This window comes from Oncorhynchus clarkii, chromosome 8 (genome assembly GCF_045791955.1).
Source record: "Oncorhynchus clarkii lewisi isolate Uvic-CL-2024 chromosome 8, UVic_Ocla_1.0, whole genome shotgun sequence".
Lineage (NCBI taxonomy): Eukaryota > Metazoa > Chordata > Actinopteri > Salmoniformes > Salmonidae > Oncorhynchus > Oncorhynchus clarkii.
The window spans coordinates 40,726,161-40,743,926 of record NC_092154.1 but is presented as its reverse complement, the minus strand read 5'-3'; the positions used below and the strand labels follow the sequence as shown (position 1 = coordinate 40,743,926).

At 46.0% G+C, this 17,766-nt stretch overlaps 1 protein-coding gene across 6 annotated transcripts in view; it reads right to left on the bottom strand.

The window, feature by feature from the left end:
- LOC139415384 (SAM and SH3 domain-containing protein 1-like) overlaps window positions 1–17,766 on the bottom strand; it is a 325,070-nt gene that overhangs the window by 45,055 nt on the left and 262,249 nt on the right. For all 6 annotated transcript variants that reach the window (XM_071163493.1, XM_071163494.1, XM_071163497.1 and 3 more), the window contains 3 exons: window positions 9,203–9,253; window positions 8,905–8,954; window positions 546–580 (listed from right to left, as the gene is read on the bottom strand). In XM_071163493.1, the coding sequence (XP_071019594.1) occupies window positions 546–580; window positions 8,905–8,954; window positions 9,203–9,253 (136 nt within the window). The remainder of the gene's footprint in view (window positions 1–545; window positions 581–8,904; window positions 8,955–9,202; window positions 9,254–17,766) is intronic.

Below are 17,766 nucleotides of genomic sequence, written 5' to 3'. Positions count from 1 at the left end.
TCTATCTATCTCTTACTTCTCTGTTCTCTCTCTCTCTCTCTCTCTCTCTCTCTCTCTCTCTCTCTCTCTCTCTCTCTCTCTCTCTCTCTCTCTCTCTCTCTCTCTCTCTCTCTCTCTCACTACACTGTTCTCTCTCTCTCACTACTCTGTTCTCTCTCTCACTACTCTGTTCTCTCTCGCACACTACTCTGTTCTCTCTCTCTCACTACTCTGTTCTCCCTCTCTCTCACACTAATTGGTTCCCTCCCCCCTCTCCCTCTCACAAGGCTGAGGGTTAGCCCCTGAGAAAATGCCAACACACACATGAAGGCAGTTTCAATTCACACACATAATGGCAAATAACTGATGTAGCTTGCAGGGTTAGAGCCAATCTATAATGATTGAAATATCACATCAGAACATAACGGGGTATGGTCAAAGTATAAATACAATTTTAGTTTATTTATTCACTCACTGAAATATAATAGACTCCAACCCTGCTAGGAAGCTGGAAACAGTAAGAGAAAACAGGAGTATTTTTTTGTAAAAGTTTAACTGCTACTAACCTCCGTCTTCAGAGCTGGACTTCTGCAGAGACATCCTGGAAAGAACAGAGCAGACAGAGAGAAGAGAAGAGAAGAGAGAGAGTTAACGTCTGGCAGATAGACCCTCCTCTCCTCTTAGCATCACACACCATCACTTCTCTAGCACTGGGGACTTCCAGTCAATCCCGGCCTTCCCCCGTCCCTCTAAAAAAGAACATATGCCGCTGTGTTGACGTGATGCTGCTGAGGTTTTTACTCTGGCTGCTGCTCTGTGTCTTCACCACTAGAGGACAGTGGTGGGGCTCTATAGACACACACACACACAGGCTGGCACCTGAGGAGCACAGGGCCGAGATATCCACAGAGGGGAGGCGTTGAATAGATGGGAATGAGTGGGGAGCGAGGCGATGAGAGGAACAGAGGAGTGGGGTTAAAAGGAGAGGAGTGGATGAGAGGAGTAGGAGGAAATGGATGACAGGAAGATGAGAAAAGAGTGAATGAAGAAGGGAAGAGAGAAGGAGAAGAGCAGACAGAGAGAGAAAACAATTGGGCAGACTAAGCCTGTTTGTGTTTCCACTTCCCTCCTCTGGATAGTCACGAGAGGGAGAGGGAGAGAGAGGGAGAGAGAGAGAGAGAGAGAGAGAGAGAGAGACTGAGAGAAAGAGAGAGAGAGAGGTGGGAAGAGAGTGAAGAAGACAGCGTGGAAAGTTACTGGAATGAGGAGGAGTAAGAACGAGAGAGTCTCAATTTTTGACAACTCGATAGTCACTGCACACGAGACATAACAATAAGACATAAGAAGAACACGATAAAGTAACTAAGCACACTGTATACAGGGTCAGTTCCAGTACCACATTTACAATGTGCAGGGATCGATAGAGGTAGATATGGATCGATAGAGATAGATATGTATAGGGGTAAGGTGCCTCAGAATGATACTTTTTGAATAAATCTTGATAATAAACTAAATCCGAAATAATTGTGAACCAAAAACCAATGTGACCAGATACATTTGTTTCACTGGTACACAAGCGATCAAGAAAGAATTGGTGTCACACTGGCAAGTCAAAGAGTTGCTGACGCAGTCTGTGAGAGTAGGTTATCTGTCAGTTCTCCCTGCTCTGTCTGAGTTGGTTAGAGACATGAATCATGCAGGGGGGAGTCAACGACAAGAGCTTGTCCAGTAGTAGAGGTTACGTCTGTCTTCATCGGGCCCACACATACCCCTCCTGACGCTTCTCACTGTAACCAGTGTCTGTAATCTGGTTCAGGTTATTAACTCAACTACTAGGGTGTTTACAAACACTACAGGAACAAGATCATCCACATGTATCGATTCACATTTTTACTAACGCTGTAGCACTTTGTTCTGAAGCTGTACCCATTGGATGCAGTGATCACAATATAGTGGCGATATCCACTAAAGCCAAAGTTCCAACAGCTGGGACTAAAATAGTGGAGGATGGTAAAAATATTTGTTGGTCTGATGTGACTAATGAGGAGCATCCAGACGCTGCACTTGATGAATTCATGTTATCTTCTTCCAATTATCGATAAACAGGCACCTGTTAAACACATCAAGCGCATGCACGCACGCACGCACGAACACATACACACACACAAACACACTCGCTGATGCGTGCAGAGAGGTAGAGACCTAGGTAGAGACCTCTACCTAGACACTGAAGAAGACTGCAAAAAACGAAAGGAATGTGTACGCTATCCCCGATGCAGTGAAATTAATAAGAGCATGAAGTGAGCTTTATGTGGACATCTTCCTGTGTGGACCCATCACTCCTTTTGTTTGTCTGAATTCGGGGGTTTTACGCACAAGCCCGGCTTCTGGGAGAGCGAGATGGGCCCCTTTTGATGAACAAATGTTGAATATCGCCTTGAATCTGGTGTAACCTTCCTGCACTGTGCTGGGTGTGTATCCCATGCAATGTTCTCTCCACCAGAAAATGTGGCACTGAGCACATTTCAGGTCGGCTGAGCGAAAAATTCTGTGCAACTTCCAGCATGCGTTTACTGTGAACACTTAGGCTGTGCTCACTTTAAGTTCCACTTTTAACAGTGACCATGTAGGCTACTGTGGCTATTTGATCATAATGTAGGCATACCAGAGTGGACTACCATCAAAAACAATGGAGAACATGGATCCCATAACATTTTTAACATGGAAATAGCTTTTCTATCATTCAGCCTACAGTAGCAGACAATGTGTGGGGTTTCATTTAGGCCTACATTCCATGAGACTTTTGAAATAAACATGCAGGGCTTGACATTAACCTGTTCATCCACTTGTTAGTCAGACAGGGAAGTGACTGAGAATATTGTGTTGTTTGATGCAAGAAACCACTTTACAAAATAAAATGCATTGTCATTCCCATACCATTATTACAGAGAATCAGACAAATGAGGCTACCCTCTGCCTATTGGCTGATTAGCTTATTCAAGTCTCTCAAAATACAATACTGACCCATTAGGACAAAATAAAATCTCTTTAACTGACCTGCTTTTCAAAGATGTCGAGAAATGTATAAATTCTGTGATCTTGTAGGAATCAATCACTCCCCCATTGCTGAATACAACTTATTGATATGAACAAATGTGCCCACGTGGCTACATGCAGCTCTCACTTTGATCTCACAACAGGCGCATTGGCTCACGTCTGCTCATGCTGTAAACACAGTCCAGTTCAAAGTGAATGGCAAAGATCCGTATTTGGCAATGGTCTATTTGCATATAGGCCTACTGCAGTTCTGATTGGTTATGCCTCACCGGTCTGTGTAGAATCCTACTCCGATGCGTTCTGCATATTTCGTTTTGCATACTAAGTCTTGCCTAATTCTTTTTGTTTCGGTGTGTAGCATTGAAAGTGCCCAGTATTGCGTTGACTCGATCACAAATCCCACAGTAAAGGGAAACATTAATAGTGTTAACTAAAGGGGAAAACTATTGAGTGAAGTTCAATCTCGTGCTTCTCTGCGCAGGCTGATATTTCTTCTGCACAGCAGTCCCGGAGAGATGTGTGCCAGTGCCCGTGCGCAGCTTAGAGGGAACATTGGTCCTATGCCTCACCACTGCAGTGAGGAAATAGCCTGGGGAAATTAGACTGAGATTACTAGGACTGAAAGCTGGAATTTTAGTTGATATTTTCAGAGTTCTATGTGGAGATTAAATGAGGACAAATTGTACAGTGCTATGCCAGTACTAAGCTTCTCTATGTCCACAAACACACAAACAACCCTCTGAGAGGAGTACGGCAGCCAGGGAGAAATATGCATGCACGCAAGCACAAACACAGCATGGTGTCCACTTTAACAACGGGAGTCCCTACGATGAGCCAACAGTGCGGTAAATCACTGACCCGAGAATGTCAACGAGAGACTGGATGGTGCGACCCAGCAGCTCTCTAAGAGAAAAGATGACCAAATAATTATAGAACTCCCTGTGTCATGTGACATGATTTGGCTTGTGTATTATATATTGAACTGTCAACAGCTGCCCTCATCCTGTGGAAAAAAGACATAGCTAGACCACAGAGCCCCTGGCATCCGGCTGTGTGTGTGTGTGTGTGTGTGTGTCTGTGTGTGTGTGTGTGTGTGTGTGTGTGTGTGTGTGTGTGTGTGTGTGTGTGTGTGCGAGGGGTTTCCAGTGATCAGGGAGGGACAATGAGAACAGCTAACCCTAAAGAAGTGGAGACACAACCCACAAGAAGACCGGTAGGGTGACCCCTCTAGAGGTAAAGGTCAGAGGTCACAGGGATATCCTCTATGAGAGCGCTGCAGGACAGTCATATGACAGGACACACAGCATGCACGCACACTAGTTGTCAAAGTGCCGTGTTCTCTGACAAACAGTATGTTCAAGTTCCATGCGGGGCACAACATTGCGCCTCGTGTGATAGATTATGCTGATAACACATGCTCAAACATTGCACAGTTGCCCAAACAAGACATTCACATTGTATGGGATAGTCTTGCATGCAAATCGCTGATCTTAAAGAAATAATCTCTTGATCTTAAAGAGAAGGGAGGACACCTTTAAACCCTCCAACAAAGGTACAGCACTCACCTAAAGAGCAAACTACACTGAACCAAAATATACATTTCAAATGTCAAAGATTTTACAGTGTTACAGTTCATATAAGGAAATCAGTCAATTGAAATAAATGCATTATGTATGTCACATGACTGGGAATACAGACACAGTATGCATCTGTGGTCACAGATTTAGGGGTGTGGATCAGAAAACCCGTCCGTATCTGGTGTGACCACCATTTGCCTCATGCAGCGCGATACATCTCCTTCGCATAGAGTTGATCAGGCTGTTGATTGTAGCCTATTGAATGTTGTTCCACTCGTCTTCAATGGCTGTGCGAAGTTGCTGGATATTGTGGCGGGAACTGGAACACGCTGTCGTACATGTCGATCCAGAGCATCCCAAACATGCTCAATTGGGTGACATGTCTGGTGAGTATGCAGGCCATGGGAAAACTGGAAAATGTTCAGCTTCCAGGAATTGTGAACAGATCCTTGCGTCATGAGGTGATGGTGGGGGATGAACGGCACGACAATGGGCCTCAGGATCTCGTCACGTAATCTCTGTGCATTCAAATTGCTATTGATAAAACGCAATTGTGTTCATTGTCTGTAGCTTATGCCTGCCCATTCCATAAACCCACTGCCTCCAGGGGACACTGTTCAACGTTGACATTAGCAAACCACTTGCCCACACGACGCCGTACACACTGTCTGCCATCTGCCCGGCACAGCTGAAATTGGGATTCATCCCATGAAAAGCACACTTCTCCAGCATGCCAGTGGCCATCGAAGGTGAGCATTTTCCCACTGAAGTCGGTTACGACGCCGAACTTCAGTCAGGTCAAGTGCCTGGTGAGGACAACGAGCACGTGGATGAGCTTCCCTGAGACGGTTTCTGACAGTTTGTGCAGAAATTGTTCATTTGACACCCACAGTTTCATCAGCTGTCCAGGTGGCTGGTCTCAGACGATCCCGCAGGTGAAGGAGACGGATGGGGAGATCCTGGGCTGGCGTTGGTACACGTTTTCTGCGGCTGTGAGGCCGGTTGGATGTACTGCCAAATTTTCTAAAACAATAGTGGAGGCGGCTTATGGTCGAGAAATTAACATTCAATTCTCTGGCAACAGCTCTAGTGCACATTCCCACTGTCAGGAATGTCCACCATTAAAACTTGAGACATCTGTGGCATTATGTTGTGTGACAAAATTGCACATTTTAGAGTGGTCTTTTATTGTCCCCAACACAAGGTGCACCTGTGTAATGATCCTGCTGTTTAATCAGCTTCTAAAATGTGCCACACCTGTCAGGTGGATGGATTATCTTGGCAAAGGAGAAATGCTCACTAACAGTGATGCTTTTTGTGCATATGGAACATTCATGGGATCTTCTATTTCAGCTCATGAAACATGATACCAACACTTTCCATGTTGAGTTAATATTTTTGTTCAGTGTACTTCCACTCTGGCCCTTTGAAACCATATCAAAGTAATTGACCGCTCTGCTGGCCAACCAAGCATTATCCCTGGATGTCCATCAAAAACTTGTAACCTTTGCTGCCCTTTCCTAACAATAAGCCTGTCTCTCTCCACAGCCAACATTGTGTGGCGATCAATCAATCCAAAGGGGAAGTTCTCTATTTGGTCCCTCAAAACGTTGGCGTTCGTTTGTGTCCTGAGCACCCTATGTCATCACCTCACTCTGAGACTCATGCCGTGCATTGTGGGAGTTGTGCCGACTTCCTGCCAATGTAGAGTTGAAACAGGCAGGCAGGGTGATATGCCCAGAGGAAGTCTGGGTAATCTCCTGTGGGCCATTGTCCCGAGGGAGACGGTGATGATGGGACCAGAGCAGGACAGGAATACTTTAAAGCGAGGGAGAAAACAGCCTGGTCTCATAGACGTAACGTAACGTAACATAGTAAACAAAAATCGGGGATACTCAATTTACTATATGTTACGTTTGATATGGTTTCATAAGACAACTTAAGGTAAAAACAAAAGTAGGGTGGTTGGTCGGGGTGGATAACGTGAACGTCTATAGCAGCCCAAGGTTTGCCTTCGAATCTCATCATGGACTAATTTAGCATTTGAGCTAATTAGCAACTTTGCATCTACTTATTACAGTTTAGCTACTTTAACAACTGCTTAGCATGTTAGCTAACCATTCCCCTAAACGTAACCCTTTAACCTGATTCTTAACATTAACCCTAACCTTAACCCCTAGCCTAGCTAATGTTAGCCGCAAGAAATAGTCATTCGTAAAATAGCATATGTATTGCAAATCATAAGATATTGTAAGAATGCAAATTCGTAACATACAGTAAGTATCATGCAGATTGTAATTCACAACTTATCATACAAATTGTAATTCGTAACATATCACAAAATATATGATGGACATCCACAAATGAATACATACCATACCAAACGTAACATATCATACTAATTTGAGTCTCCCGTTTACTATGTTAAGTCTAGTCCAGGTTGGGGAAAGCAATGGAGGGAGCGAGGAGAAAGTCCTGTCTATCTGTCTAGCTGTCAGCAATAGCTGTCTATCTGTCTATCTGTCTAGCTGTCAGCAATAGCACAAGTCAATGGGTAGGATAGAGGGGAGACAGGGTGATACTTTTTCCTCTGAGAGGAAATGGCAAGCAAGGGGTCACTGATACTTGAAATGGGTAGGGGTGGGGGGGAAGAACATGCCAGGGAGGAAACCAAGATTCCCTTTCAATGATGAAGCTTTTAGGGGGTATGGCGAGGGAAAGGGGAAGGGGTTAGGTAGAAAGCTCTAGGGTAAAATGAGCTCCAAAGAGGGGCTTTAGGGTAGAGAGAATATGGTGGGGGGTGAGAACCTAAGAGGAGAGAGGGAAAATATACACCAAGGGGCCTCCCTCCCTCCCTCTGGAGAGAATGTCATTCATCTGGTTCCTATCAGTCCCAGTCCCAGCTTAAATTCCTACAGTACAACACACAGGGAGATGGGAGCAGACATACTACGTCTGGTATGTGGTTCCCCGGTTGCGCGTGGGCGTCACGTGAACAGACCAACTCCATTGAATTTTACCATAGGACTGTATGGGGAGTGGGGACTCTCAACTGAACTTCCCTCACAGTCCCTATAGCCATTCCTCTGTCCCACCTTCACGACTAAATCACTCCCCCCCCCCCCCCCCCCAACGCAAACAATGCTGTTACGTCACTGGTCCCTGGGACAGAGAGACGTCTTTTAAGGACTGTCACAGGAAATACAACTGTCATAGTGATGAACAACACAGGACTTGGTTGAGTGTTTGATGACTGGCTCATGAAGACCTGGGAGGTGGCAGGTCCCAGTGAGTAACACACGCACACATACTCAAGGAATTCAGGGGGAGGGGGACAGGAACCTATGAACAGTACCCCACCCATACCCCCATCCCGTCCTACTCGCTGGCCTGTTGTAATCGGCCCATCTCCCCTTATCTCTCCCCCTGTCTCCCTACCCTCCAGCTGACACAATGGGAGGAAGGAAGCCTGGAGGGCCATAGAATGGGGCCTGAGGACTGAGGAAAAGCGAGGCCGAGCTGGGCTGGCCTTCCTTCAGCCAAAGGAGGCCGTGACAGAGAGGAGGGAGTTAGACTTGAGTCACTCTGCGTGACTCAAACCATGGAGAAAGTGTGTGTTTTTTTTGGTTATGTGTCAGTCACAAGAGACACAGGGCAGTGACTGGGCCATAGGCTGACTGTAATGTCTCCTCCACTGTCCCTAACTCCTTTGCATAACTCCTGTCTAAGAGCCCAGTCAGTCCCCATGGGCAAGGTCTCTGGCCCTCAGCGGGTGTACAGTCAGATGTTGTCACGAGCTGCTATCTGGAGACGCTTATCCCCTCACACCATAGCTCTGGACATGCTGCAAGGATAAACACGATTCATGACCCACATACAGTGGGGCAAAAAAGTATTTAGTCAGCCACCAATTGTGCAAGTTCTCCCACTTAAAAAGATGAGAGAGGCCTGTAATTTTCATCATAGGTACACTTCAACTATGACTGACAAAATGAGGGAAAAAAAATCCAGAAAATCACATTGTAGGATTTTTAATGAATTTATTTGCAAATTATGGTGGAAAATAAGTATTTGGTCAATAACAAAAGTGTATCTCAATACTTTGTTATATACACTTTCTCTCATCTTTTTAAGTGGGAGAACTTGCACAATTGGTGGCTGACTAAATACTTTTTTGCCCGACTGTACATGTGTGTGTGCATGCGTGTGTTGACAGTCTAACGCAGATTCACTGCATTGCACATTACCCGTCACACATGTAAAGGGAAGTGGGCTTGACCTGTAGCCTTACTTTCTCTCTGTCTCTGGAGTGGACACCTCACTGCTGAAGCCAAGGGACTCCTGTGGACAGAGGAGGTACTGCACTTAGCATGGTACTCAGCCATGTAACATAGATGTACCACTCAAGACAACCATAATCCAAGGTCTTAATCAATATGGATTAAATAACATTGATGTAACAAAGCATGTAACTCCGACGTAAGCTAGCTAACTCACATACTAGGCTATAAATATATATCATGTGATGCCGATGTCACGATACGCGTATAAATGTGGTGTGACCCAAGGCAAGAGGATTCTGGGCTTACTTGGATCTCTGAGCGAAGCTGCGGGGAGGTGGAGCTTGTGTCAACGTTCTCCTGTAAGAGAAAGCAAACGAAGAGATAAGTTAGTGCAAGGTTATCATTATTGTCCAGTGAAGGGACAGGGCGGCGTAACAAATAAAACCATATGAACGTTCTGTCGCTCACGTAGAGAAAAGAAAATGCCGTATCACATCCAGGAGGGTGCAACCACAGTCACAGGCGTCGACTGTGAGATTGAACTCACGCAGACTCCGCCCCGACAGGGGAGAGAGAGAGAGAAAGGAGGAGAGAACACGAGCAGTGTTTACATGTATATCGCCACACCTGCATACATGCACCGGCCCATCCCATGCACGCGCTATTATTGGCACGTGAAAACAAAGCCGCATAAACCTGCCAGACTCGAGTCGAGGTCCAGAACATGACTAGAGTTGTTCGAGTGAGGTGCTATAGGAATCCTACCTATCCAAATACACAACAGGCGACTGGAATTACTGACCGGACTACAAACAGCAGAATGGCGACATACTGTATAACAACACCCTAACTCCACCCTCGTACGATACGTGATGACGTACGTCACTCAGGGAACACCTCGAGTTCATGAACCCGTCTTTGAAGGTGTATTCAGAGGCGTATGTATGGCCATCACGGACTAAAGCATTCAGCCTTATGCGTCGCCGTAGCAACGGGAGAAAGGGTGAGATTGAAACTAATTCTAGTTATTGAGACGCACGGGAGAGAGAGGAGTGTGAGCATGAAGATGGATCAATGGCCCATTCCAAAGTTCAGTGAAAACAGTGGGGGGGGGGGGGACCCAGACAGATCTGTGTCACCTCTCTGGACCCATAAATGTTGTGAGCTGCTCTGCTGCGTTTGTGTGTATGTGAGCGTGTGGGTGTGTGTGTTGGCTACAGCATCTGTTGTTGTTAAGTCCTATCCAGAGCGAGAAAGCGAGGGAGAGAGAGAGAGAGAGAGAGAGAGAGAGATAGAGAGAGAGAGAGAGAGAGAGATCACTGTGCAAGACTGGGTTTCTGTACAGCACTTTGTCACTTCTTACATCAGCCGATGTAAGAAGGGATTTATACATAAATGTGATATACACAAACAGTACAACCCAGACATCAGAAGCTGAGGGCTTCTTAGTTTTTATTTTTCTTAAATAGAACACTATTACCAGGACTCCTTATAATTTCTAATCAAACAAAGATGAAACACTTGGAAGTTGGGAATTTCCCAGCAGTGGTTTCTAAGAAGCTTGGAGTAGAGCTGAATGCTGTCTGCTTGTAACCTGTAGCGAGTCATTTTTCTGCTTATTACAGACTCAGTGTTCTGTAGCTTTGGTGACTTTTTCAGATGAATACCTTTTATATTACAGTTCTTGGAATCACAACAGTGACCCTTCAGTCCCCTCTGCAGAGGAATGCCGCATTACAGTTGGGCTGCATGAGCAAACAATGCATGGCACGGCATCACAAGCCGCTTCCTCCGAGCATGTGCAAACCAGCTGGCTGGAGTGTTTACGGACATATTCAATCTCTCCATATTCCAGTTTGTTGTCCCCATTTGTTGTCCCCAAGAGGTCCACCATTGTTCCGGTACCCAAGAAAGCAAAGGTAACTGAACTAGATGACTATCGCCCTGTAGCACTCACTTCTGCCATCATAAAGTGCTTTGAGAGGCCAGGTAAGGACCATATCACCTCCACCTTACCTGACAACCTAGACCCACTACAATTTGCAAACTGCCTGAACAGATCTACAGTTGACGCAATCGCCATTGCACTGTACACAGCCCTAAATGATCTAAGAATGCTGTTAATCGACTACAGCTCAGCATTCAACACCATAGAACCCAAGCTCCAAGCTCATCACTAAACTCAGGTCCCTGGGTCTGAACTCTTCACTGTTCAACTGGGTCCTGGACTTTCTGACAGACTGACAGGAAATAGAGGGGTATTCTGCGTAAGCTTCCTGGTCAGTCGTAACACCACACAGGCCTTGGACAGGGGATGAGTGAAACTGTTCCTAGATCGGTCCCAGGACTACATCATTTCCCAGAAGTCATCCGGGAGGAGGAAATTACATCGGGAGGATTGGCTGTTTCTCAATGTCCTTTTCCTCTGCTGAAAACACATGGAGAGATTACAATTGGAGGAAGTGTGACAGAGAGAACTGTCTTTCTTTTTGTCCCTGTCAGTACTTTCCCTTATTTCCTAAATACATTTACATTGAGTGTACAAAACATTCGACTTGACCGGATGAATCCAGGTGGAAGCTATGATCCCTTATTGATGCCACCTGTTAAATCCACTTCAATCAGTGTAGATGAAAGGGGGGGAGACAGTTTAAATAAGGCTTTTTAAAGCCTTGAGACAATTGAGACATGGATTGTGTATGTGTGCCATTCATGAATGAGCAAGACAAACGATTGGTGCCAGGCGCCAGGCGCACCAGTTTGAGTGTGTGAAGAACTGCAATGCTGCTGGGTTTTTCACGCTCAACAGTTTCCCATGTATATCAAGAATGGTCCACCGCCCAAAGGACATCCAGCCAACTTGACACAACTGTGGGAAGCATTGCAGTCAATATGGGCCAACATCCCTGTGGAACGCTTTTGACATCTTGTAGAGTCCATGCCCAGATTAATTGAGGCTGTTCTGCGGGCAAGAATGGTTGCAACTCAATATTAGGAAGGTATTCCTAATGTTTTGTACACTCCGTGTAAAGTGAGTGTGCTTTTTAGAGAAAGTTATTCAGAGGTGATATAAGCCAGCTATAAACCTTCCTAGCCCGAGGGCAGTGTAAGTACAACTGAAGTGCTACGAGAGTAAACGGCTTAGCCTTCGGACCCTACACTTACTGTATATCACTATGGTTACACCAGGGGCCAGCCAGCCTGGCTTTCTTCTAGTAGAGTTTCTGTCTGTCCCCTAGCCTCTCTGGTATTGCGCTTCAGGGAAGTTGTGGTAGGTGTCCAGAAGTTTCTCCCTCTGTAAATCAAGGAGTTGGTAAGAGCTGGTCAACAGAGTGAACAGAATGTTCATCCAAGAGAATAAGGGGATTCACATAAACCAGGGAGCAGGGAGCACCAAGCCAAGGACATAAAACTCTATTTTGTTCCTGTGGTACTACACAGTCCTATTCATACAGTGCCTGTGCTGTTTGAGATGAGTCGCTTTGAATAGAGAGGAATATATCTGCGAGGCAAGCAGAACCTGGCCGTCTGTCGTCACAGACTCAGACACACACTCGGCAGGGTTTGGTATTTTCTTGCTATCTGATTGTCTTTGATGCCCACTCCACTGTGACGGGTGTCAGGTGATATGCCCGTCTCAGCCGCATTGGTGTATGGGCACTGTGCCCGCTGACTACACAGACGTATAGCTCTGCATCATCTCAGCGCCAGCCTGGCACGCACACACACACACGCATTAGCACAAACACACAAATAAACACACGCAAACATGTGCCCGCCGACCTCCGCTTCCAGCTCTCCTCCAAAAAAACAGATAGAGCCCCACAGAGACAGGAGCACAAAGCAACCCTCAGTTCCTACTCCTCCTTCTCCAAGATGCAGGCACAGACAGGGAGAGAGAGAGAGAGAAGGAGGGAGAGAGAGAAGGAGGGAGGGGGATTCAATCAAAAACAAACAAACAAACCCACATCCCCTCTCACTTTCAACAATGAGCTGTGGCGTTAATTCCAGCCGCTCCAGAAATGCGAAACAAACTCCTAGAAAAGGCACATAAGCCAACAACTGTTTTCCTGCCTTGTGCATGTCAAATAGTGGAGCGGTGACATAGATTTTGAGTAGCAAGAATATCGAGGGTTCAGCGGGGAATAAGAGCCAGAGAAGTTGACGTGCTATGTTTCAGAGAAAGGATATCAAACAAATAGAACTGTGCCTGTGTGTTTGTGTTGGACTCCGAAGTTTGTGTTTCAAATGTGTTTTATTGTGAAGCGACAGGATGGAGTTAGCAAGATGAATTGTGGACTCTGACGTGTAGATCTCACTTACACACACTCCCGGAGGGGGAGAATTCTCCTTTATTTGAACCTCTGATAACTGTCAGCATCAGCTGTGTGTGTCCCTGATTGTTTATACGTGACTGTATTGAATAAAAGAGAAAGAGAGGGGAGAGAGAGGGAGCAAGAGAGAGAGATAAAGAAAGAGAGAGAGAGAGAGAGAGAGCACAGGGGACTGTAGCTAATGAGGATCATGATGTCTACCCTGAAAACAGAAGCCTGATTATCTGACAAGACTAAACCTGGAACACACACACTTCTAAACCATGGCCAGCAGCCTTCAAAGACAGCGCAAAAAAAAGACACTTCTCAAAGGGAAGTGGTGAGAATGAGACACAAGAGCATACGTCCATACAAACGAGAGCATGCAAACTAACTATGAAAAGCCCCAGTACACGGCAGACCATATGTAGGAGCCACCACAGCCTGCTTTGGAAGAACATTGATGCCTGCTATGTGGGTAGTTAGACCAAGAGGTCCAGACCAGGAGGCCCAGGTCAGACCAGGTGAGAAACGTGGCATTTCCTGGAGGAAGACGTGGGAGCACCGGGGCCAGCTGGGGAGCCTGGCACCAGCACCAACCGAGAGAGACCGTTGGTTAATAAGACTGGGGATAGACAGGCCGGCTTAACCAGTTGATCCTGAAAACATCACTGATAAACACATGGTTGTGTGGTCATGGACACACACACACGGACACTCAATTGCAGATAGTGCGGAAAGACACGCACACAAAGGAAATACAGGTCTATGGCAAGCATGCTGAACCGCAGCATGCCACAGTCCATCTACAGGAAAACGGTCCACAACCTCAAACACACAGACTATATTATGACCATTGTGAGCCTCTATCCGCTTCCCTTAAGCTTCCCTTTGGCTTAAGTGTGTATTTGTGTGTGTGTATTGTCACTATGTTGGTATTCTCAGAGAGAAAAAAATGGTTACTAGAAATGACCAGCCAGCGTCGTAAACCAGCATTCACTAATAAAGTTCATACAAATACACACTATCAGTCTATAAATATCCCAGCTGCTGAGCAGCTAAGCCAAGGGTGAGTGAAACAATACAGCCACACCAAACATCTACAGACAAAGCTCTCCTGATATGATAGTGCAGCGACAATGCCAACCCCTTTTTTTTGTTCAAACGACGTACAAAACATTGACGCGTTGACTTTCCCGCCGGGTGCTTATTGTGCCTGAAAGATAATAGGCTTACGTAATAAAGAACTTTTAGAAAGTAGGAAAGCGAGAACAAACCCAGTCAGGTCATCTCCTAACATTGTCATAACATTGTTGACCCACTTTTAGAGGAATGAGCCGAGTTCTCTTCGCCCATTCTTTTCACCCAGGTTACTTTGGGTTAAAAACACTCCAGGCCACTCTTGAACGTCCAAAACCAGATCGAAAGTATATACAAATTATAATGGTCCTATACGCTTTCAAATAACTGCCCTTTTTCTGGCCCGCTAATTTATTTAGACAAACAAATCGGTCCCAAAACATTTTTGAAATCCTGATGTGGCCCTGGAGTCAAAAACGTTTGCCCACCCCTGCCCTACAAGGTTCCTATCTCCAGTATCGACCAACCCTTTCCACGGTGTCTTTCTGTGGATACGTCAGCATAAAATACCTCTGCGGCCATCCAGCACTAAGTGGATCTAAGATGATACCATAGACACACACATCCAACACTGATTACAGGGCTAGAGTTGATGTACTGAGAATCAAATCAAATCAAACTTTATCTGTCACGTGCGCCGAATACAACATGTGTAGACCTTACCGTGAAAAGCTAACTTACAATGCCATTAAATAAAGAGTTAAGAAAATATTTACCAAATAAACTAAAGTAAAAAATAATAAAAAAGTAACACAATAAGAATAACAATAATGAGGTTTATATACAGGGGGTAACGGTACTGAGTCAGAGTGTGGGGTACAGGTTAGTTAAGGTAATTTGTACATGTAGGTGGGGGTAGAGTGACGATGCATAGATAATAAACAGTGAGTAGCAGCAGTGTACAAATGGAGGGGAGGGGGGGTCAATGTAAATAATCCGGTAGCCATTTGATTAATTGTTCAGCAGTCTTATGGCTTGGGGGTAGAAGCTGCTAAGGAGCCTTTTAGTCATAGACTTGGCGCTCCGGTACCGTTTGCCATGCGGTAGCAGAGAAAACAGCCTATGACTTGGGTGACTGGAGTTTCTGAAAATTTTTGGGGCTTTCTTCTGACACTTCCTAGTATATAGAGCCTGGGTGGCAGGAAGCATGGCCCCAGTGATGTTTTGGGCCGTACATACTACCCTCTATAGCGCCTTAAGGTCATATGTCGCGCAATTACCACACTAGGCGGTGATGCAACCAGTACTCTCGATGGTGCAGCTATAGAACTTTTTGAGGATCTGAGGACCGTGCCAAATCTTTTCAGTCTCCCGAGGGGTAAAAGGTGTTGTCGTGCCCTCTTCACGACTGTCTTGGTGTGTTTGGACCATGATAGTTTGTTGGTGATGTGGACACCAAGAAACTTGAAACTCTCGACCAGTTTCCCTACAGCCCCGTCGTTGTTAATAGGGGTCTGTTTGGCCCGCCTTTTCCTGTAGTCCACGATCAGCTCTTTTGTCTTGCTCACATTGAGGGGGGGGGGGGGGGGTTTGTTGTCCTGGCACCACACTGTGGTGATGATCAGACCTACCACTGTTGTGTCGTCAGCAAACTTAATGATGGTGTTGGAGTCGTGCCTGGCCATGCAGTCGTGGATGAACAGGGAGTACAGGAGGGGACTAAGCACACACCCCTGAAGGGAAACAAGTACTGAGGATCGGCGTAGCGGACATGTTGTTGCCTGCCCTTACCACCTGGAGGCGGCCCGTCAGGAAGTCCAGGATCCAGTTGCAGAGGGAGGTGTTTAGTCCCAGGGTCCTTAGCTTAGTAATGAGCTTTGTGGGCACTATGGTGTTGTCAATTAACAGAATTCTCACATAGGTGTTCCTTTTGTCCCGGTGGGAAAGGGCAGTGTGGAGTGTGATTGTGTCCTCTGTGGATCTGTTGGGGCAGTATGCAAATTGGAGTGGGTCTAGGGTTTCTGGGATAATGGTGTTGATGTGAGCCATGGCCAGCCTTTAAAAGCACTTCATGGCTATCGACGTGAGTGCTACGGGGTGGTAATCAATTAGGCAGGCTACTTTCGCTTCCTTGGGCACAGGGACTATAGTGGTCTGCTTGAAAAATGTAGGTATTACAGACTCGGTCAGGGAGAGGTTGAAAATGTCAGTGAAGACACTTGCCATTTGGTCCACGCATGCTTTGAGTACACATCCTGGTAATCCATCTGGCCCTACGGCTTTGTGAATGTTGACCTCTTTAAAGGTCAAGTCGCCCAGAACAGCTGGTGCTGTGTTGCTTGGATCGAAGACAGCATAAAAGGCATTTAGCTCGTCTGGTAGGCTCGCGTCACTGGGCAGCTCGTGGCTTGGTTTCCCTTTGTAGTTCGTACTAGTTTTCAAGCCCTGCCACATCCGGGCAACAGACAGGACAATAGAGAGACAAGAGTCAGACTGGGACAGAACTAGGTTTCAAAGCCTTCGACAAAGTGGCTTTTCTATATAATGACAACAAGAAGATACCACTGTTTAATGCTCACTCTTGTTAGAATGGCACCTATTAGAATCACCAGTGGAGCTTAACTGTTCTTGGCCAAACCACTCAATTTGAATCAAGCAGGAAGAGAAAGACGCACAGTCAGTGGGTCTCTAAGGCAGCTAGGCGACTGTGTGTGATGGAGTTAATCCATAGCCCTCATTCTCCAAGAGGGGTGTTTGCTTAACCTATTGTGTTCTGGCTGCTCATAAAGCTAACATGAAGACGGGGGACTAGCCGAGCAACGGTCAGACAGGAAGAGGGTACACTGATAGTCATCACAGAGAGAGCCTGCATCAAGAGCTTATGGGGCTGTGTTCAAGAGCCCCACTTATGAAACACAGCCAAGATCCCACTGCTGTCATCAGGGCACAGGACAAGCCCCTGGGGTTGGGGTAAGTGTTTCACAAATCAAATTAACTAGCCGTTTTGTTTGGTTTGTGCAACACTCCCCCCCCCCCGAAAAGTTTGATTTTGTTGCAAGACGTCTGGAGGAGAAGTGAGGGAGAGAGAAAAAATAAAGCAAACTGGATCTTTATCAAGTATGTGATATTGAGACATGGTGAACTCATTATGAGGCTAACAGAAAGTGAGTTGAAGGGAACAAAAAGAGAAACACGAAGCGGCTATGGTTTTGCTCTAACGACAAATACTTAACCACAGCCATAAGCGGATTCCAAAGGGTTTTTCCAGGGGCAACTTCAGCTCTGTGGTCTCAATCAGTAGTCTACAGACCACTACAGCCTGCAGTGGTCCAAAAACTTCTCAGACTCACCTAGGGAAGTGGTCCTTAATCCTGGTCATGAAGACCCACGGTACATTAAAGACATTGATTAGTCGAATCTGGTCAGGTGTGTTGGTACTGGGCTGGAACAAAAGCATGCATGCCTTGTGGGTCTCCA